Here is a 22,620-nt window from a genome sequence, read left to right on the forward strand (position 1 = left end):
CCCATTGTTTGTAGCCACTGTGTCAGTCCATCTTATTGAGGGTCTTCCTCTTTTTCCCTAACCCTCTACTTTACCGAGCATGATGTCTTTCTCCAGGGGCTGATCCATCCTGGTAACATGTCCAAAGTATGTGAGACGTGGTCTCACCATCCTTGCTTCTAAAGAGCATCCTGGTTGTACCTCTTCCAAGACAGATCTGTTCATTCGTTTGGCAGTCCATGGTGTATTCAATATTCTTTGCTAATACCACAATTCAAAGGCATCAATTCTTCAGTCTTCCTTTTTCATTGTCCAGATTTTGCATACATATGAGGTGTTTGAAAACATCATGGCTTGGATCAGGCGCACCTTAGTCCTCAGGTGGCGTCTTTGTTTTTCAACACTTTAAAGAGGTCTTTTGCAGTCGATTTGCCCAGTGCAATGCATCTTTTGATTTCTTGACTGCTTCTTCATGGGTGTTGATTGTGGATCCAAGTGCAATGAAATTCTTGACCACAACCTTTTCTCCTTTTATCATGATGCTGCGTATTGGTCCAGTTGTGAGGATTTTCATTTTCTTTATGTTGAGAAGTAATCCATACTGAAGGCTGTGGTCTTTGATCTTTGTCAATAAGTACTTCAAGTCCTCTCCAATTTCAGCAACCAGGGTCTGTCATCTGCATAACGCAGGTTGTTAATGAGTCCTCCTCCAATCCTGATGTCCCATTTTTCTTCATATAGTCCAGCTTCTCAGATTATTTGCTCACTATATAGATTGAATAGGGATGGTGAAAGGATACAACCCTGACACACACCTTTCCTGAATTTAAACCATGCAGTATCCCCTTGTTCTGTTCGAACGACTGCCTCTTGATCCACGTATGGATTCCTCATGAGCACAATTAAGTGTTCTGGAATTCCCATTCTCTGCAATATTATCCATAATTTGTTATGATCCACAGAGTCGAATGCTTTTGCATAGTCAATAAAACACAAGTAAACATCTTTCTGGTATTCTCTGCTTTCAGCCAGGATCCATCTGACATCAGCAATGACATCCCTGGTTCCACATCCTCTTCTAAATCTAGCTTGAATATCTGGCAGTTCCCTGTTGATAAAAGCAGCCGCTTTTGAATGATCGTCAGCAAAATTTTACTTGCATGTAACGTTAATGATATTGTTCAATAATTTCCGCATTTGGTTGATCACCTTTCTCAGGAATAGGCATAAATATAGATCTCTTCTAGTTGGTTGGCCAGGTAAGGTGTCTTCCAAATTTCTTGGCATAGATGAGCGAGCACTTCCAGCGCTGCATCTGTTTGTTGAAACATCTCAGTTGGTGTTCTGTCAATTCCCAGAGCCTTGTTTTTCACCAGTGCCTTTGGTGCGGCTTGGACTTCTTCCTTCAGTCCCCTGGGTTCCTGATCATATGTTACTTCCTGAAATGGTTGAATGTTGACCACGTCTTTTTGGTATGGTGACTGTATATTCCTTCCATCTTCTTTTGATGCTTCTTGCATCGTTTAGTATTTTCCCCATAGAATCCTTCAATATTGCAACTCAAGGCTTGAATTTTTTCTTCAGTTCTTTCAGCTTGAGAAATGCTGGGAGTGTTCTTCCCTTTGGTTTTCTATCTTCAGGTCTTTGTGCATGTCATCATCGAGCTGGCCTTTGAAATCTTTTCTTCAGCTGTTTTACTTCATCATTTCTTCCTTCTGCTTTAGCTACTGGACATTCAAGAGCAAGTTTCAGAGTGACATCCATTCTAGGTCTTTTCTTTCTCTCCTGTCTTTTTAATGACTTCTTACTTTCTTCATGTATGGTGTCTTTGATGTCATTCCACAACTTGTCTGGTCTTCAGTCATTAGTGTTCAGTGCGTCAAATCTGTTCTTGAGATGGTCTCTAAATACAGGTGGGATATACTCAAGGTCGTACTTTGACTCGTGGACTTGTTCTGATTTCTTCAGTTTCACCTTGAACTTGCACATGAGTAATTGATGGTCTGATCCGCAGTTGGCACCTGGCCTTGTTCTGATATAGTATTGAGCTTTTCCATCGTGTCTTTCCATAGATGTAACTGATTTGATTCCTGTGTATTCCATCTGGTGAGGTCCCTGTGTATAGTCGCCATTTATGTTGGTGAAAAAATGTATTTGCAATGAAGAAGTCATTGGTCTTGCAAAATTCAATCATTCAATCTCCAGCGTCATTTCTATCACCAAGGCCATATTTTCCAACTACTGATCCTTCTTCTTTGTTTCCAACTTTCGAATTCCAATCGCCAGTAATTATCAGTGCATCCTGATTGCATGTTTGATCAATTTCAGACTGCAGATGTTGGTAAAAAGTTTCAGTTTCTTCAGCTGTGGCCTTAGTGGTTGGTGCATAAATTTGAATAATAGTCGTTTTATTTTTTAGTCGTATTAACTGGTCTTGCTTGTGGGCGTGTGGATATTATCCTACCACTGACAGCATTGTACTTTACGATAGATCTTGAAATGTTCTTTTTGATGATGAATGCAACACCATTCCTCTTCAAGTTATCATTTCCAGCATAGTAGACCATATGATCTGTCCAATTCAAAATGGCCAATACCAGTCCCTTTCAGCTCACTAATGCCTAGGATATCGATGTTTATGTATTCCAGTTTATTTTTGACGATTTCCAATTTTCCTAGATTCATACTTTGTACATTCCAGGTTCTGATAATTAATGAATGTTTGCAGCTGTTTTTTCTCATTTTGAGTCATGCCACATCAGCAAATGAGGGTCCCGGACTCTACTTTGACGAGGCAGCTCTTCCCGAGCCGTATTTTGGGAGCCTTCCAATCTTAGGGGCTCATCTTCAGGCACTGTATCAGACATTCTTCTGCTGCTGTTCTTAAGGTTTTCACTGGCTAATTCTTTTCAGAAGTAGACCACCAGGTCCTTCTTCATAGTCCATCTTAGTCTGGAATCTCAGCTGAAGCTTGTCCACCATGGGTGACCCTGTTGGTATTTGAATACTGATGGCATAGTTTCCAGCATCACAGCAACACACAAGCCCTCATAGTATGACAAACTGACAAGAGGCATGGGGGCCTGTTGACTTCAGTCAAAGTGAATTTTAGGTAATAGATTGAAATGTGTCCCTCTAAAATGTGTGATGACTTGACTGGGCTATGATTCCCAGTATTTGTGATTGATCACCATTTTGTCATCTGATGTGATTCTTCTATGTGTTGTAAATCCTGCCTCTATGATGTTAATGAGGCAGGATTAGAGGCAGTTATGTTAATGAGGCAGAACTCAACCTACAAGATTAGGTTATATATTGAGTCAGTCTCTTTTGAGATATAAAAGAGAGAAGCTAGCAGAGAGGAAAGGGACTTCATACCACCAAGAAAGAAGAGCTATCTGGGAGCAAGTGTGTCCTTTGGACCCGGGGCTGCTGTGCTGAGAAGCTCTCAGACCTGGGGAAGATTGATGACAGGGACCTTCCCCCAGAGCCAACAGAGAGAGAAAGCCTTCCCCTGAAGCTGGAACCCTGAATTCAGACTTCTAGCCTCCTAAACTGTGAGATAATAAACTTGTTTGTTAAAGCATCCATTTGTGGTATTTCCATTGTAGCAACACTAGATAACTAAGATAGTAACTTAACTATGTTTTGTCTGATTTCTACTGACATTGACATCCCTGTGTGTATGGAAACCTTAGAAACAGGAGCCTCAAGCTAGGAAAATGTGGGGCACTCTGTTTCCTGGTGCTCTTTGTAAGAATTCAGAGCAATCGCAGCATTTGTACCACTCCTGGTTTTTCTCCCTGCCCTGGTTGCCAGCCGGAGGAGAGGGTGGGGTAGATTAGGGCATCTCCCACCCATTTCTGCCCACTGGTAATATGTTTAATGTGAAAATACCTCCCATCTTTCCCTTATTTTCCCTTAAAAAATTACCATGAGTATTTTCCCTTGACAATAAATAGTCTTCTAAGTTTTATGGTGGGTTAGTATTCATTCATGTGAATGAGTTTGAATTTCACTTTTACCACAACAATGTATATGCTCTTTGAACAGACACTCTTGAGCTTCCATTTCCCTATATATAAGAATAGGATTGATAATAACTGTTTCCCAGGATTGTTAGGATTTAATGATATTACATTTATGAAGAAACCAATTACATAGCATAATAGTTTTCAGTAAATCCTGGATTTCATTTTTCCCATCGTGCAACAACTTTTCAGCGTAATTTAGGGATTTATTTAATGTTTTTGATCCCTGAGTAAAAACAAAATATTATTGCAAGTTTTATATCTCTGTACCGTGAAAATTACATTTGATATGATGTGTACATTATCATTACAGATGTGAAATTTCAAGTCTTCAGTCAGAGCCAGTAACTTCAAACCTGTGGCTAGCCAGCTACTATTAAAAACCTAAAGATTGTCCTGGTAGTTGACCGCTTGTTAATGTTGTTTTATGGAAATAAGGTGACATGGGAAATATCACAAACACAAGGTTTAAGCTTCTAAGTCATTTGGGGGCCCAGCAGGGATGATTAAGATCCAGACTATATACCTGTTCTCCTGCCTTGCTAGTTGAGAGTGTGATCCACACTGGCATCAAGTAGGAGCTTCTTAGAAATGAAGAATCTTGGGTCCCATTCCAGACCTATTGAAACAGAATCTGCGTTTTAAGAAACACTGTTCTAAGGGTCACACTATTAATTTATTTATCTTGGTAGTTTGAGTTCATCTTTTTATAAGTTAGAATATCAGAAAATCACGTGTAAGGTCCTTGTTAGCTTTCTCATAGCAAGTGCATCATTGTTTTGTGTTTTACTATTATGCCCTTCCCACATATGCTGTGGGGAAAATAGGAACATGCAAATGAAGAATGTTTCTGCATATTGGTAAATTATCCTATCTATTATGTGATCAGTGCCCCCTATACAAGGACTCATGCTTCTTCACAATATCAGGGGAAAGTTTCTCCTTTTTAAAGAACTAACAAAAAAATTAAAAAAAAAAAAAATCAGATTATAAGACAGCTGTTATTAGTGTCTCTTTTGGCTTTGGCATCTTGGAAGTTCAGGAACAACATTTAATGCTCCATCACAATAACACTGTTTAGCTAGCTTAGGCAGCTAGTACATTTTCTTCTACATATTTTGATTTTTTTTTTTTTAATTTCATACTCTTATACAAAGTTAAAGGTAAATATTTAATTTTAAGTATCAGCAACAATTGGGGGTTTAAATTATAAAGAAATGAATTTAAAAATTATACACGAAAAACTATAGGTGGTGTTTGCCAAGATGGAAAGAACTCGTTATGTGTAAAATGGGAACTTTAGTTTTCAGATACAAAAAAGGAATTGATCCTTGAACTAAGCTTTTAAAACAGTGGTAAGCTCCTGGACACTGAAATGTTGAAGCAGTTGCTGGATGGCATTCTCTCCATCGACACTGGGAAGGTGAATCCTGCGCTGGTTGAGAAAAAAAAAGCCACGCTAAATTTAAATTGCTTTTTGAGTTCTCCCATTCTTAAGGTTTTATCCTTCTGTGACTGAATTGACAGTATAAATTTCTGACAGTAAAAAATTCTAAGTGGTAATTTTAAAATAGGTAATTTTTCTTCGAAGAACTCATTTGAGAACCCAGAGTTCTAGACATATAATACAAAAAAGACGATTTAATGTGAAAAGTATTAGAACAAATACGACCAGTACATTTTGTAAAGAAACGCTGTGTAGCTGTTGCTCTGAATGTGTGCTTTCAGTTGTGCTGCAGCCCTGCTGGAATGACTTAGCTGTAAAGTGTATCCCTAAATATTGCTAGGGCATTTAATAATTATTTCTTTAGGTATTGGAGTAGATCTTCCTCATACAAATGCTGTGTTTTAGTTTTAATAAGTTGCTTTATCTAACAGTATTCAATCTTGTGTCTACTCCAAGTTAGAGTTTAAAAAACAAAACAAAAATAAATTAACATAAAAAGATATACGTGTGTGTGTGCGCATGTGTGTGTGTGTGTATATATATGTATATATTTATATGGAGCTCTGGTGGCACATTGGTTAGGCACTCAGCTGCTAACCAAAATGTCGGTGGTTTGAACCGACCAGTGGCTCCGTGGTAGAATGAAGTGGCAGTCTGCTGCTGTAAAGATTCTAGCCTTGGAAACCCTATGGGGTAGTTCTGCTGTCTCCTGTAGGGTTGCTATGAGTCAGAATTGACTCGATGGCAGTGAGTTTATAGTAAAACTTATGTATAGTGAAACCTGCTAAAGCTGGAACCTGTCAGAGAAGGAAAACTCAAATGTTTTCCGCTAAAACAAGCAATGGAAAAGTAAGATTATCCTGTCAAAGGCAGAAAACTTGCAAGACCCAAAAACACAGCACAGTCTCATCGAGTTTCTGCTCTCACAGGTTTCAGTGTGTGTGTGTGTGTGTATATATATCCCCAGCCTGAATCCCACTCTGCCACTGATGGTCATGCATGTAATTGATCTAAAAGCTGTAAGAGAACCTTGCTCACAGCCCAGTTTTTACACCATTCAGGTTCAGAATTGGTGTCTCATGAATCTACTCCTTCCCATTTTTCTTCTTAATGTTATTAGCATTTAGGTTTTATAGAATTTATTAATAGACTACCATCAAATTGTGATTAGGTCTGTTCATAAATATTATTTATTTCTACTTAATGGACAATCAGATGCTCAAATCTGCCATACCTGAGCGATTGGAGATATAGGAAGAAGTTGATAAAATTGTGTCACTGCAAAATTTGGAAGGTTGCAAATTTAGTTTCTAAAATTCCAGTGGTAAGAACTCACAGGAGGCCAGAACTTTGCGCATGAGCGATTAGCTTTCTAAAAGCCATGTGTAGTACAAATAGCATATAATAAAGCACAAAAGAAAAGTATAAAGTCAGCATCTTTTCATTTTTCTTCTGCTGCGTTCAAGGGTCCAAATTTTAGGAAGTGCTTTTGGAAGAGAAAGATGGAAGGTAATAGGAGGGAGAGAAAGAGGAAAGAAAGAGTGAACATCAGAGGAAATGCATCAGATGCCTTTTGGGGTTGGGTTTAAATTCTGTAACTTGAAAATTACTAACACCACCAAGTGTGATTGGATCTGGCATATCTTGGACAGGGAAGCTATCTAACAGTCTTAATTACTTTTAGTGAGTGTAGTGAGGGTGGAAAAGTTCTTCAGCTTCACGGAGTATCTTAGTCATCTAGTGCTGTCATAACAGAAATGCTACAAGTGGATGGCTTTAACAAAGAGAAATTTATTTTCTCACAGTCTAGTAGGTTACAAGTCCAAATTCAGGGTGTCAGCTCCAGGGGAAGGCTTTCTCTTTCTTTTGACTCTGGAGGAAGGTCCTTGTCTTCACAGTCTTCCCAGTCTTCCCCTCGTTGAGGAGCTTCTCAGGCGCAGGGACCCCGTGTCCTTTATCAAAGGTCGCGCTTTGCTCGTGGTGCTGCTTTCTTGGTGATATGAGGTCCCCTGTCTCTGTGCTTGCTTCTATCTTTTATATCTCAAGAGATTGCCTCAAAACACAATCTAATCCTGTAGGTTGAGTCCTGCCTCACTAACGCAACTGACAGGCATCCTCCCTCATTAACATTATAGAGGCAGGATTTACAACATACAGGAAAATCACACAATACTGGGAATCATGGCCCAGCCCAATTGATATACAGATTTTGGGGGAACATAGTTCAATCCGTGACACAGAGCGATTCTAGTCTTATTGTAAAGGAGGGTAAGACTATTGAGAGGATGATGTCCAATCTGAAAAACTAAGGGACAGCAAAGAGCACAGGTGTTATGTTCCAGGCTTCATTTTTTTTGATCAGGGATAACTATTCAAGCTGTCTATCTTTCAGCCTATTTTGTGAACATATGAAATTCTATCAGAAGGTTGCATGGTCGGATGTTGTAGATTTTCTGTTCTTAAGAAACTCTAGAACTCTAGTTAAGATTTGTTTGGAAGCTATCCTCTGTTTTAAAAAGCCTGTTGGGAATAATTCTGATCCTAATCAGTACCTCTGACATTTGTGATCTGTGAATTTTGGAGCATTAAAATTCCTTCTAAATTTGGTGGGGCAGGCAAAAGGAGCGGATTCAATCAGGTTTTTAATTTTGGGGGGGGCGGGGTTATGTGCTTTCAGACTTGTTTGTAGTACTGGTATAAGAGAAATTCTGTGAACTTCAATTTGTACCTGTCTTTAAGAGACTTTTTTTTTTTTTTTTAAGAGACTTTATACTGAAATTTAGACTGCTTGGTTATTATCTAAAACGAAACTGGTGGAGAAATTACAGCACCCTTCATGGTATGATATTCAACATCTTCTTGCCCTCTGAGGTTATGAAACAGAATGAAAATTTTAAGTTATCTAAATTCATGGAAGTTGTTATATAAAAAAGGGAGAGCCCTGGGTATAAGAAGTCTCACTGTATGCATGAGCTGTCTTTAGGGCTAGATTTGTCTACTGTCTAGTTTTCAAGTAAAAGATTAAAAAGCAACTCACTTCTTTGGGAATGCTATCTATTGAGATATTCTGCTGTATTTGGCATTTCCTATTCCTTGTTTTTAAAAGATAAAAATTAAGTATACTTAAAATTATGGACAGATGAAATAAAAATATTTTGGTAGGCAAAAATTTTATTAAGATCTAAATAATAAGCTTTGTTCCTTGGGTAACTGCAGAGAATAACTGGGTTTTCTTCACAAAGCAGTCCTAAGTGGTCTAGTCACCATTTGCTGAGCCTTTGCTGAGATGGTCAGACAGATAGATGTGAACTCAATTTTTTTTTTTTTTTTTTTTAAATCAGATTCTCTTGCTAGAACAGTAAAGTATGCTTTAGTGGAAATTTATTGCTGAGTGCTGTGTGTGTATACTTTAAAAATTATATACATAGTGTTTCATTTTTTTGTGTTGGGAGGCAATTTTCTGTGGGTCTTTCACATTTCTTCACATTTTGCAAGCAGAAGCAACTACTGCCTTTGTTCTGGACTATCTTTTCAAGGATGTTTGTATAATGAACAACCTTGGATGATAGTTTCTCCCTCCTGACAAAGGACAGGTTTGCTTACTGCCCGTTATAAAGTATTTGGGTTTCCTAAGCTCAGGCTTCCTCTCCTTTAGTGCAGCCCATAAGTACAGGTTTTATTAGGCTTTCTTCACATAGCTCTGTGGGAATTGGGGCTCAAGGAACTGATGCAAATGCTGATGTTCTAGCTACTTCTATTGCTTTAAGCAATATACTCTTCCTTGTCTTACACCTAGCAGTCTCATGTCTTCTGCCTGCAATGGTGAAACTGTGGCAGGTTAACTTCTTAGCTTGCACGTGTAAAATCTCAGAACCTTTACAGTTCTTTTTTTTTTTTTCTAAATAATTTTTACTGTGCATTAAGTGAAAGTTTACAAATCAAGTCAGTCTCTCACATATAACCTTATATACACCTTACTACATACTCCCATTTACTCTCTCCCTAATGAGTCAGCCCGCTCCCTCCTTCCAGTCTCTCCTTTCGTGACCGTTTTGCCAGTTTCCAACCCTCTCTACCCTCCCATCTCTCCTCCAGACAGGAGTTGCCAACACAGCCTCAAGTGTCCACCTGATACAAGTAGCTCACTCCTCATCAGCAACTCTCTCCAACCCATTGTCCAGTCTATTCCATGTCTGATGAGTTGTCTTTGGGAATGGTTCCTCTCCTGGTCCAACAGAAGGTTTGGGGATTATGACCGCCGGGATCCTTCTAGTCTCAGTCAGACCATTAAGTCTGGTCTTTTTATGAGAATTTGGGGTCTGCATCCCACTGCTCTCCTGCTCCCTCAGGGGTTCTCTGTTGTGCTCCCTGTCAGGACAGTCATCGGTTGTGGCCAGACACCATCTAGTTCTTCTGGTCTCAGGGTGATGTAAGTCTCTAGTTCATGTGGCCCTTTCTGTCTCTTGGGCTCATAATTATCTTGCGACCTTGGTGTTCTTCCTTCTCCTTTGATCCAGATGGGTTGAGACCAATTGATGCATCTTAGATGGCCACTTGTTAGCATTTAAGACCCCAGATGCCACACTTCAAAGTGGGATGCAGAATGTTTTCTTAATAGAATCTATTTTGCCAACTGACTTAGATGTCCCCTGAAGCCATAGTCCCCAAACCCCCACCCTTGCTCCGCTGACCTTTGAAGCATTCAGTTTATCCAGGAAACTTCCTTGCTTTTGGTGCAGTCCAGTTGAGCTGACCTTCCCTGTATTGAGTATTGTCCTTCCCTTCAGTGGGAGTGGGTTCACCTAAAGTAGTTCTTATCTACTATCTAATCAGTAAATAACCCTCTCCCACCTTCCCCCCTCTCGTTACCACAAAAGAATGTGTTCTTCTCAGTTTAAACTATTTCTCAAGATCTTATAATAGTGGTCTTATACAATATTTGTCCTTGCGCATCTGACGAATTTCACTCAGCATAATGCCTTCCAGGTTCCTCCATGTTATGAAATGTTTCACAGATTCATCATTGTTCTTTATCAATGCAGCTTTACAGTTCTTGATTCTTCAAAATAATGATTGTTAAATAGATTGTATTTGGAAAGTTTTTTGGAATTTATATAATTTTTACAGTTTTTAAGAAGTTGATTTAGGATATTGCTTCTTCTTGCTTTGGTATAGGGTATGTTTATAATGTCAGTCCATATATGGAGTATCATCCTGGCGGAGAAGATACATTAATGAGTGCAGCAGGATCAGATGGTACTGACCTTTTTAATCAGGTAAGATGCTGAAAGTAATGAAAGTATTGTAACGGGAAAATACTCTCAGATTTAGCAATGTGACATTTATAGAAAGAAAGAAAATAGTTGCGTAAATTTCAGATATGTTACTAGAATTTTGAATTGTAGAAAGATGCTCACAAGTAGCAGGTGTTCCTTTAACTTGCCTTTGAATTATTTCATCAAAAATTTAGAGAAGGTTTCAACCCTGTGTCTAGGAGTCTGCTCTTAAGTATTTGCTGTCTCCTCTGCTGTTGGAAGCCCTCATGGCATAGTGGTTAAGAGCTGTGGCTGCTAACCAAACGGTCAGCAGTTCGAATCCACCAGGCACTCGTTGGAAACCCTATGGGGCAGTTCTACTCTGTCCTATAGGGTCGCTATGAGTCGGAATCGACTTGACGGCAGTGGGTCTTTGGGTCTGCTGTCAAGTGTTTACTTGGTTTTCACTGATGTTAATAATGGTGATGATCGACTTAAGGAAGACAGTGAAGACTAGAGGAAAGAACTTTAGGATCTGTAACTAAGTTACTGGGTCACTTTAAACAAGTCACTTAGCTTCTTCACTCTTGGTCTTTTTTCATTTGGAGATTATTATATATTCAGCCCACCTCACTGCACTGAGCATATACCATGTAGAAAGTTAGATGAAACTGATTACTGAAGAGAAAAATGTTTTTTTCTGAGAGCGATAGCAGAGATTCTGCATGGATATCTCAAAAGATATGTTAGTAACATCTTTTCTAATTTTTACTAAAATCAAGCAGTAGCTTATTGAGAGGTCATACAGAATATACTAATTATTATCAATTTGTTAAACTATTGTTTTGAGACAGTATTGTTTAGAAGAATAGAAATTTGCCTTTGTCTCACATATGGTTAACCATATTATAATAATAGGCTTTCATCATTTGAGATAGTTGAATCAGATTGGGTTATCTTTATAGTTGTCTCCTGACCAAATATAATTTGATTTCTGTTCTTCCTACCTTGTCATGCATTTTAGGATCTATTTTTGACCAGGCTGCCAGAAATGTAACCTGTATTATATTTAATTTTCTTCACTTACATGGCAAAATTCAATGTGTTAATATTCTTCCTGGATTGGAAAACACCTGTGTTTGCCCATTGGTCTTAATAGCATCCTCCTTGGGAGATTCTTTCTGCTGTTTTAAGACAGGTTTCTATTGTCATTTGATATTTGTTACTATCCAGTAATTCAAGGCAAATAGAAAAATTTCAGAGTTTGCCTGAGAACTAGTTTATGGTACTTTTCTTTTATATCTGCCCTGTAACCTCTTGATGCTAAATGTACTATTGCACAAGAATTTCCAGTAAAATCCAGTCTTATTTATATTCCTCAGTGTTATGAGATTATATGAACCTTATTTAAGAAAGTTTTTGTTTTGCTGTTTTGGGAAATCACAAAAACTGTTATATTGTTAAGCTCTTTGGCAATTCAAGCAATATTTTAGTTGACAGACTTCTGCATCCCCCTTGCCTTTAATAAGGTCAGTGATGTTTAAATTATTTGACTTTCACCGCAGAAGTAAACAACTTTATATTCTAGAAACTGCACAGAAGCTTCTTGCATTCTTAAGTATTCGAGGATTTATTGTTGCCTAGCATTTGCCTTGTGCAATGAATGTTAAGTAATCTTTTTATTGTCATGTTTGTGTTTCCTGTTTAGACCTCATTCCTGTCCTCCAGTCTTGTATTTCCAAACACCTGATGGACAATTTGATAACCTGTTGGCACTTCAGCTACCTGGGCCCTCAAATAACACCAATCAATCCTCTTGCCTTCTCCCTGTACCCTCCCCCATTCCCTGTTTCTGGCAATGGGGAATTGAAATCACTGAGTAATACTTGCTTTCTCTCATTGGTGCCCCAATGTCCAATTGTGGGCTGAGTTCTGTGGATTATTTCTTTAAACCCACCCAGTGCCGTTCTTTAAACAATAGACCCTTTTTCTGCCTTCCCACTGCCTTACTTCAAGTTATCATCATCATCTTCTCTAGCCCCAGTATTTTTGTATCTGTCTTGATAGCTTTACCTTCAGTACCAATGTACAGAATGTATGGCAGCTAGATTAGTTTTCTTGAAGTACATTCATCTTAGCACCTTGCTCTGTAACTCTCAGTGCCTCACCATTGACAGTGGAATAAATTTAAACCCTTTAGCCTGACTTTTGAGGCTCTAAAAAGACTGTATCAGGGTAAATATTTTCAACATATATCCTCTTGCTTTGAGCAAACTGAAGTGCCTGCCATTTTTCACCAGTCTCATGGTTGGCAAATTCCATATCTTTGCCTCTGCAAATATCTTACTCCTTCATTTATCTGTTTAAATTCTGCCCAATCCTATCACCCCCTAAGATAGTGCTTTACACGTTAGTGGATACTGTATAAATATGTGGTAAGTGAAATATCAATTTATATTAGTAAATGAGTGCCTGTTATATGTACATATACATTTTTTACATATTTACTATTTTCATGTTTAGTTATTTACTCAGGAACATACCATGAAGATTCTGATACCACATAATGTTATTTTGATCTGATTTTTTTCATTATTGTATCCCATTGAATAATACATTATGATTTTCCTTTCCTGGTCTTTTACTCTTGAACATTTGGGTTGTTTCCAGTATTTTGCTAATATAAACAGTAATATGATGCCCTGGTGGTACAGTGGTTAAGAGCTTGGCTGCTAACCAAAAGGTCAGCAGTTCATATCCACCAGCCACGCCTTGGAAACCCTATGGGGCAGTTCTACTCTGCCCTATGGGGCTGCTATGATTTGGAATTGACTCGAAGGCAACAGATTTTTTTTTAATAAGTATCCTGGTATCTACATCTTCATGTGTATGTGATATTTTCTCAGATACATCCCTAAATTACTGAGTGAAAGAGCTGTGTATTTTAAAGGTTTTAATGCATATTGAAAAAGCACCTTCTAGAAAGATTGTTTAATTCCCACCGGTAGTATATAGCAACAAGCACTGTCAGTTGTCTTCCTTGAAGTGACAGGTTGACTGTGAGTTTTCAAGACTATGTCTGTCAGATACCCAAGTCTGAATACCTATAACTTATCACTTGTACTTTCATGTAAAAATGGCCTTTGATGAAAAACACTCCCAGCTCAATTCGCAAAGCAAACAATTGTTTATGCGTTTTTCCTCAGGGAACCATTGTATTTTTGAGAATTTCCCACTTTGTCTCACACCATATTAAAAAAGATAGGAGTTGAGATTTTAAAAAAATTAATAATTTTTATTGCTTCATGAAGGATATTCTTAAGGGAAACTGGCTTCTTTTTTTTTTTAACCCCTATGGACCATGTTTGTGAAGAATACAGTGACTACTAGTCAGTGGGTGTGCCACTGCCTTAATTTGTGCCCAGACACCAGCCGTTTCACCCACCAGTGCTTTTGTAACATTAGCACAAATAACAACACAATAAAAAAGGCAAACCTTAGTATTATTATGAAACTATTTTAGACCCCATGGACACCTGAAAGGGTGTCAGGGACACCCCCAGAGTTCCACAAATGACACTTAAAGAACACCGTTATAAATAATCTTTGTCTGTACTGCCTTTCTATCACTTCCTTGTTGTCTAATTGAATCTGGGTGGTGCAGATGGTTAAAATGCTCTGCTGCTAATCAAAAGGTTGGAGGTTTGAGTCTACCCAGAGGTGGCTTGGAAGAAAAGCCCGCCAGTCTGTTTCCTTAAATTCAACTGTTTGAAAACTCTGTGGAGTACAGTTCTACTCTGACACACATGGGATCACTGGGAGTCGGAATCTCTTTGATGGCAACTGGTTTCCAGAGCAGTTTAAGAATGTTTAGTTTTACTTAAAATTAGAATGTCCTATGGAGTTAGATACATTTTGCTTTTCTGTCATTTATCTCTCATACCAGATTCATCCTTGGGTCAATTATGAATCCATGCTGAAAGTATGCCTGGTTGGCAGAATGGCAGTTAAACCTACTGTTTCTAAAGGTAAGTGGTGCTAAACCAGCCTTGAAATTGGCCTTGATGTGTGACATACGTGCACGTTTTTTATTTGGATTTCAACAAATAAATACGTTGCTGTATGTTTCTCATTTTCACTGGTCCCCTAGCCTAGTACCACTAAAGGCTTTATTTCAGTCCTACTTTAGAATCAAATAAATAGTGATTTTACCTTAAAAATTTGACCTATTTTGTAGAGAAAATTCATGGTGTGAGGGGAAAATTCATTTTGGAAGGGAAAGAACTTTACTTTCTTAGTTTTTCGTTACTTTTTTGATCTAAATTTTGAAGTTGTATAAAAAGATTTTGGAAGAGAAAGAACTTTACTCTTTTGGTTTTTCATTACTTATTCTTTTGATCTAAATTTTAAAGTTGTATAAAAAGATTTGCACTTGGTTAGTGTTGATTTTTAGACTAGTTTTTTAGAATTTAATTTTTTGCATGTTCACATGATTCAAAAATAAAAGAATTATATGGTGTAATGCATCCTCCCAACCTATCTCACCTTTGCCTGGCACCCTCCCACTCTTTGTACCCTCACCATAAATAACCTCTGTTGTTATTTTAGACTACTTTTAAACTGCAACTTGTTTCTTCCCCTTACCTTCTAAGCTGGGGCCCTACAGCTTGAGTGGTACTGGAGGTCACCCCTTTATTTTTCCTAAGCTTCTTTCTGAGTGCACCCTTTGAAAATTTTAGGCATAGAATAGGAGTAGCAGGAATATTTTGCTTAACCCTTTACTATGGAAGGAATGAGAATTGCCTCTTTTGAGTGGTCCCTAACCCTTGAAGTCACATTAGGAATAAATCGGCTTGTCCATCCAGATTCTACTACTTAGTTCAGCAGGTTTTGTAATTCAGTTTTTACTCCCAGGGAATTAAATTAGCAGTATGGAAATAGCACAGGTTAACTTGGCTCCACAAGTTAACGGCTGTGCAAACTTTGGGCCAGCCAGTCTCCATTTCTAAGCGTCAATTTCCTAATCTGTATAATGACTCATAAGGCTAAGAATTAACATGCATGCAGTTCCCTGCACAATGAATATAATTGATGCTCAATAAATATTATTTCTTTTCCTTCCCTCCCTTTGCTACAAAACAAACAATGTGTGTATACCAAAAGCAAACGAATTTGAACTTCTGTGTTTGGAAATTCTTTCAAACCAGCTTACTTTCATAAGTCAATCCCTTTCACCTCTTAATTGGCTCCTAAATTCATCTGTTCAGTGCCAGCAGAGATATGGCCCTAACTAAATCAACAAGATGGATTGACACAGTGTCTGCAGCAATGGGCTCAAGCATAACAATGATTGTGAGAATGGCGCAGGACCAGGCAGTGTTTCCTTCTGTTGTAAATGGGGTTGCTATGAGTCGGAACTGACTCAATGGCACCTAACAGCAACAACAAATTTCAAGAGGACTAATTTTACTTCATCCTGAATATTATTTATTTACATAATCTGGTACTAAAGGTCATGTGTTCTTTTCTAATAACGTTAAGGATGACTTAAAAAATATGTCAGGCTTCTTAGTGTTTCTATACCATAAAAAAATAGGAGATGTGAAATTAGTAAACGGAGTTTCCTGTTTTCCCTCTTTCCTTCTCTCGAAATGAAAAACAGGTAAATCCAGACGATGCTTGATCAAATACAACAAACATCATTTTAAATGAGCAGTTTACTTCACAAGGAAATCCCCAGATTAAAAAAAAAAAGATAGGTGGAAGCAGCAATCCAGAGTGATAAACTAGTTCCGAAGCCCTCATTTCCCCAAGCACTTATATGGCTACTAGGAATTTAGAGCCACATGGGGACTTTGGTGTTCACGCAGGTTATAAAAGATAAAGCAGAGAGCTGAAAGTGACACCCCTGCCTATGCCTTGGACTCTTGAAAGGCTATATAGTCATCAAAATGGGAAGACTTGAAAAAAAAAAAAAATCTGTCAAGAACAGGGGTAGATATTAGGGTATCTTGTCTGCCTTGGCCTTCTTTATGAGATGGTGGGGGAGAGGACAGGAAAGTTTCCTCTGAGAACATTTGCTTCTACCCACGTAAGAATTGGGATTAACATACACAAAAAAAAAAAAAAATTTTTTTTAATGTGGCCTCAGAAACCCCGAGCCGAGAAATAAAATTGTCTCTCATTATTAGTTTCCCAGGCTGCCTGGCAGGTGCATATACAAAATTTAATGGGGAACATACTTTCAACCTAAAATCCTCAAAATTCTCACAAGTGTAGATCAAACGTTTATGAGCACACAATAAAAAATTAGAGAACACATGAGGAAAAAAATCAGCAGAAACAAATAACAGCAGAATTGGATCCTTAGGATTTTATTATTCATATACAGAATAAAAATAATTATGATTACAGTGTTTATGTTTAGAGAAATGAGAATGAATTGATAACATGAGTAAAAAAAACAAGAGACTGTTAAAAACAATCATGCAGAATTGAAAAAGAACCAAATAGAATTTCTGTATATGAAAAATAGAATTGATGAAATAAAAATTTATAGCCCAGAAAGTCAAATGGAGTATATATGGTAGAAGAGTTCAGCGAACTGGAAGGCAGAACAGCAGAAATTAACAAAACGGGGCACGTTTTGTTCCTAGTATCTATATTTAAGTGCCCCATTTCATTAGACAAAAAAGATAGAAAAATATGCAAGATTAATTTTCTGTTACATGAATTTCACTGCGATAAATACACAAGAGACATGGAAGACAGAATAAGAAGATCTAACAGGTTTCTAGAGGAGGTAGTCATGAGAATGGGGAAGAGGCAGTATCTGAAGGTGTGACGGCCTGAGAGTTCCAGAACTGATAAGTTACAAATCCTCAAATTAGAAAGTTTTGCAAATCCCAAACAAGGTGAGTAAGAAGAAACTGCAGCTCACCAAAGACAATGAGTAGACCCAGAAATAGCCAGAGGGAAACAGATTTACTAACAAAGCAATGGTTAGTAAATTAACAGTGAATTTACTAGCTGTCAGCTAATTTGCTAGTTTAAATTTACTAGCTGTTAGAGTTAATTTACTAGAAAAGTAATAGAAGCCAGAAAATGGTGGAATAATCTCTTGAAAGTGCTAAGAGAAAATAACTGACAACCTAAAATCATTCAGACAAGGATGAAATAAAGGTACTTAAGATTAGCAAAAAAACCCATGGAGTCAAAATCAGAAGAGTTGAAGAAAACTAAGAATTGCAGACTAAACTCTAATCCTAAAGAACTAAACCCTGACCGGTATACCAGTATCTCCTTCTCACCACCTGGTTTAGGAATACAAACACATTTCCTCTTTGGAATGAAGTGACTCTGAGGTTCTGTGCATTTGTAAATTAAGTTTCCTTTTGAACGCTGTCAGGCGAAGCTCTGATGTCGATTACCAAGGCAGCATGACTTTGTAGAAAGAACACAAGACAGACCTTGGTTCAGATGTCTTCTCTGACACTCGTAAGTTGTTGTGTGCTTAGGCATCAGTGAACAGATGTTGGTGTTTTTCCTTATTAGTAAAGTGGGGTTTAATAATAAAACATTCTGATTTCAAGAGGGAAACCCTGGTGGCATAGTGCCTGAGTGCTATGGCTGCTAAATAAAAGATTGGCAGTGCAAATCCACCACGTGCTCTTTACAAACTGTATGGGACAATTCTGCCTTGCCCCATAGGGTCACTATGACTTGGAATCGACTTGACAGCAACAGGGTTTAAATGTTAAGAGGGTTAAATAAAGTAATGTGTACTAACCACTAGCACATAAGAAGCAATAAATGCTAGAGGTAGTAGAAGTGGTTGCTACTGTGGACCCCATTCCCCTTCCACTCCTAAAATACTGAGGCTAATTACATTTAAAGTACAACCAGAATGCTCCTTAGAAACGAGGACAGTGAGGCTACATCTCAGCTTCCTTGGACACATTCTCGGAAGGGATCAGTCCCTGGAGAAGAACATCATGCTTGGTAAAGTAGAGGGTCAGCGAGAAAGAGGAAGACCCTCAACGAGATGGATTGACATAATGGCCACAACAGTGGGCATAAGCATAACAACGATTGTGAGGATGGCACAGGACTGGGCAGTGTTTTGTTCTGTTGTATATAGAGTTGCTATGAGTCGGAATATTCAATAGCAGTGGGTTTTTAACGTGTAGCCCTATCATTTTCGGGTATAAACCAGCATGTACTGATGTATTTTTCCATGAAAGATGGTTATGTTCCTGTGAAAAAGAGTCGTCTTAGTTTATTAATTTTTTTGACGGGGCATGTGATTGGGGTTGTGAATCAGTCTGTGTTTCACTATAAAATCTTTTAGGATCATGGGTGTGTTAATGAGGTGAGAACAGCAGCATGTGAGACAACTTGTAAGGCATTGATCATATGACATGAGAAAACTTGGTAAAGCATTGGGAAGCAAAGACAAGAATTTTACAGATCAGAAAAGCTTTGATTGTGAGTAAATGAATTCGGACTTTGTAACAGTGGAGCCTTGAAATACTTGCAAAGATTGAAAGTCAGACAGAATAAGCAGTGGTTTGGGTCAAGTACTGGGTAAGGTCTAGAAACATACAGCCTGAAATCCGGGTTCCCAGACCCAAAAGACCATGTAAGGAGACAAAGAAACCAAGGAGATAGATTTAATGTGTCAGAGGTAAGAAATATACATGATAATAAAGGTAAAGTGTTATTTTAACAGAACCTCTTATACCTTTCATCTTTAGGCAGGGATTGGTCAGCAACTCTGCTGACCTGAGACTTACTGATAGATAAGGCAACCATGTAATTATTCAAACCACAGCACTTATGAGAGTGAAAGAGGACTCTATTATTAATTATACTGGGACAGCAAAGGGAAAACTGTAACTCTGCAAACCGGGGCATATGTTTACCCTACAATTAAAGCTCCTAGATGAAGTAGAAGATGAAAGGAGAATGTTCTTGACATGAGGGGCAGTGAATATATTGGAAAGGCATTTTGCACATGGACTCCTTTCAGTATAAAATCCCTGAAACTGTTTTTTAGATGAGGTGACCTTCCAGAGCCCAATGCAGGGTATCCAGAATTGCTGTTTCAAGGATATCCCACAATTGGGAAGTTGTGGGAGGTTGGTTTTCAATTTATTTGGTGGTTTCTAACATGGGGATAAGGAGCTCTGGTAGCACAGTGATTAGCACTTAGCTGCTAACTGAAAGGTTGGAAGTTCGAAGTCATCAACAGCTCCACGGGAGAAAGATGTGGCAGTCTGCTTCCTTAAAGATTACAGCCTTGGAAACTGCGGGGCGATTGCTCTCGTCCTGTAGGGTCACTGTGAGTTAGAATCGATTCAGCAGCAGTGGGTTTTAGCATAGGGGTGATGAAATGCCTAGACATCCTAGGAAGAAAATGGAAAAGCTGACAGACTTTTATAAAACAAAATACTAGTGGGATATTATCAAGCAGAGTCAATTGTGCCAATTATAGTCCTTTGTTTAAAAGGTATTGTGGTTTGTGTTATGCTTTAGAAAGATGTATCAATAATGATAAAAGAAAAATTTTTCTTCTCCTTTTAGTGATGGTATTAGTAGCATATATATGTTAAGCTGGTATGTAGGTAGCGGACAGCTTTCTGGGATGTCCCAGGCAAGGGTGCATCTATAGAGCTTGGGATGGCACACATATACCAGGATCCAAAGAGTGCATTAATTCCTGTTGTGACACCATGAGAAATGAGTGTGTAACTTTTGAAACAAAAACAAGAATTAGGCCTGTATTGTGTTACGAGGAGTTCAGTTTAGAGATAAGGAGAAATTCCTAGATAAAAACAGGAGCCAAGGAGTCTTCTGCCAAGGCTAAGGCACTCAAGGGAGCATAGAGTAGTAAATTTTGGACTTTGTGAAAAAGACCCCTGCTAACAAGATTGACCTCATATCTGATGTTTACATGATCGCAGTATTTTGGAGTGAGAAAGGGAGATGAAATATATTGCTGTCACATAAAGATAAAACTTTCAAATCTAAATGCTCAACACTTTCCTTCCTAAAATGCTTTTCTTCAGGGACTCCAGACAAATGCCTATTGTTAGATTCCGTCAATTCAGTTCCAACTCATAGGAACCCTACATACAGCACAACGAAACACTGCCAGGTTCTGTGCCACTGTCACAGTTGTTGCTTTGTCTCAGCCCGTTGTTGTAGCCATTGTGTTAATCCATCTTGTTCAGGGTCCTCCTCTTTTTCACTGACCCTCTACCTTACCAAGCATAATGTCCTTCTCCAGGGACTGGTCCCTCCTGATAACGTGTCCAAAGTACGTGAGAAGAATTCTCGCCATCCTCGCTTCCAAGGAACACTCTGACCATACTTCTTCCAAGACAGACTTGTTTGTTCTTTAAGAAGTCCATGATATATTCAGTGTTCTTCCCCAACACCATGATTCAGAGTTAACGTTTCTTCTTTCGTCTTCTTTATTTCTTATCCAGCTTTTGCATGCATAGCTGAAAATATCATGGCTTGGGTCAAGTGTACCATAGTCCTCAAAGTGATGTCTTTGCTTTTCAACACTTTAAACAGGTCTTATGCAGCAGATTTGCCCAGTGCAGTACAGCGTTTGATTTCTTGACTGCTGCTTTCATGACATTGAGTGTGGATCCAAGAAAGATGAAATCCTCAGCTTCAATCTTTTCTCCATTTGTCATGATGTTGCTTTTTGGTCCGGTTGTGAAGATTTTTGTTTTCTTTATGTTGAGGTGTAATCCATAATGAAGGCTGTAGTCTTTGACCTTCATCAGTAAGTGCTGCAAGTCTTTGTCACTTTCATTAAGCAAGGTTGTATCATCTGCCTATTGCAGGTGGTTAATGAGCCTTCCACCAATCCTGATGCCATGTTCTTCTTCCTATAGCCAGCGTCTTGGATTATTTGCTCAGCATGTAGGTTGAATAAATATGGTGAAAGCAAACAATGCTGACACACACATTTCCTGATTTTGAACCATGCATTATCCCTGTGTTCTGTTTGAAGGACTGCCCCTTGGTCTATGTACAGGTTTTGTATGAGCACAATTAAGTGTTCTGAAATTCCCATTCTTCACAATATTATCTATAATTTGTCACGATTCGCAGTTGAATGCCTTTGCGTAGTCAATAAAACACAGGCAATGTGTTTCTGATGTTCTCTGCTTTCAGCCAAGATCCAACTAACATCAGCAATGATATCCCTCATTCCATGTCGTCTTCTGAATCCAGCTTGAATTTCTGGCAGTTCCCTGTCATTGTACTGCAGCAAACACTTTTGAATGGTCTTCAACAAAATTTTACTTGCATGCATGTGATATTAATGCATTGTTCAGTAATTTACACACTCTGATCGCCGTTCTTTGGAATAGGCACAAATATGTACCTCTTCCAGTCGGTTGGCCAGGTAGCTGTCTTCCAAATTTCTTGACATAGAAGAGTGAGCACCTCCAGTGCTTCATCTGTTTGTTGAAACGTCTCAATTGGTATTCTGTCAATCCTGGAGCCTTGTTTTTCCTCAGTGCTTTCAGTGCAGCTTGTACTTCTTCCTTCAGTATCATTGATTCTTGATTATATGCTACCTCCTGAAATGGCCGAATGTCAACCAGTTCTTTTCGGTGGAGTGACTCTGTGTATTCCTTCCATCTTCCTTTGATACTTCCTGCATTGTTCAATATTTTGCCCGTAGAATCCTTCAATATTGCAACTCGAGGCTTGAATTTTTTTCTGTTCTTTCAGCTTGAGAAATGCTGAGCATGTTCTTCCCTTTTGATTTTCTAACTCCAGGTCTTTTCACATTTCATTATAATACTTTGTCTTCTCGAGCCACCCTTTGAAGTCTTCTCTTCAGCTCTTTTACTTCATTTCTTCTATTTACTTTAGC

General features: G+C 38.4%; 1 protein-coding gene across 5 annotated transcripts in view; it reads left to right on the plus strand.

Moving 5' to 3' along the window:
- LOC126083152 (cytochrome b5 reductase 4) overlaps positions 1 to 22,620 on the plus strand; it is a 107,349-nt gene that overhangs the window by 19,040 nt on the left and 65,689 nt on the right. For all 5 annotated transcript variants that reach the window (XR_007518729.1, XR_007518728.1, XM_049896554.1 and 2 more), the window contains exons 3-4: positions 10,633 to 10,733; positions 14,659 to 14,740. Coding sequence is in view for 3 of the 5 variants with exons in the window: in XM_049896554.1 (XP_049752511.1) it covers positions 10,633 to 10,733; positions 14,659 to 14,740 (183 nt within the window). In the remaining 2 variants the exon portion in view is untranslated. The remainder of the gene's footprint in view (positions 1 to 10,632; positions 10,734 to 14,658; positions 14,741 to 22,620) is intronic.

This window comes from Elephas maximus, chromosome 1 (assembly GCF_024166365.1).
Source record: "Elephas maximus indicus isolate mEleMax1 chromosome 1, mEleMax1 primary haplotype, whole genome shotgun sequence".
NCBI lineage: Eukaryota > Metazoa > Chordata > Mammalia > Proboscidea > Elephantidae > Elephas > Elephas maximus.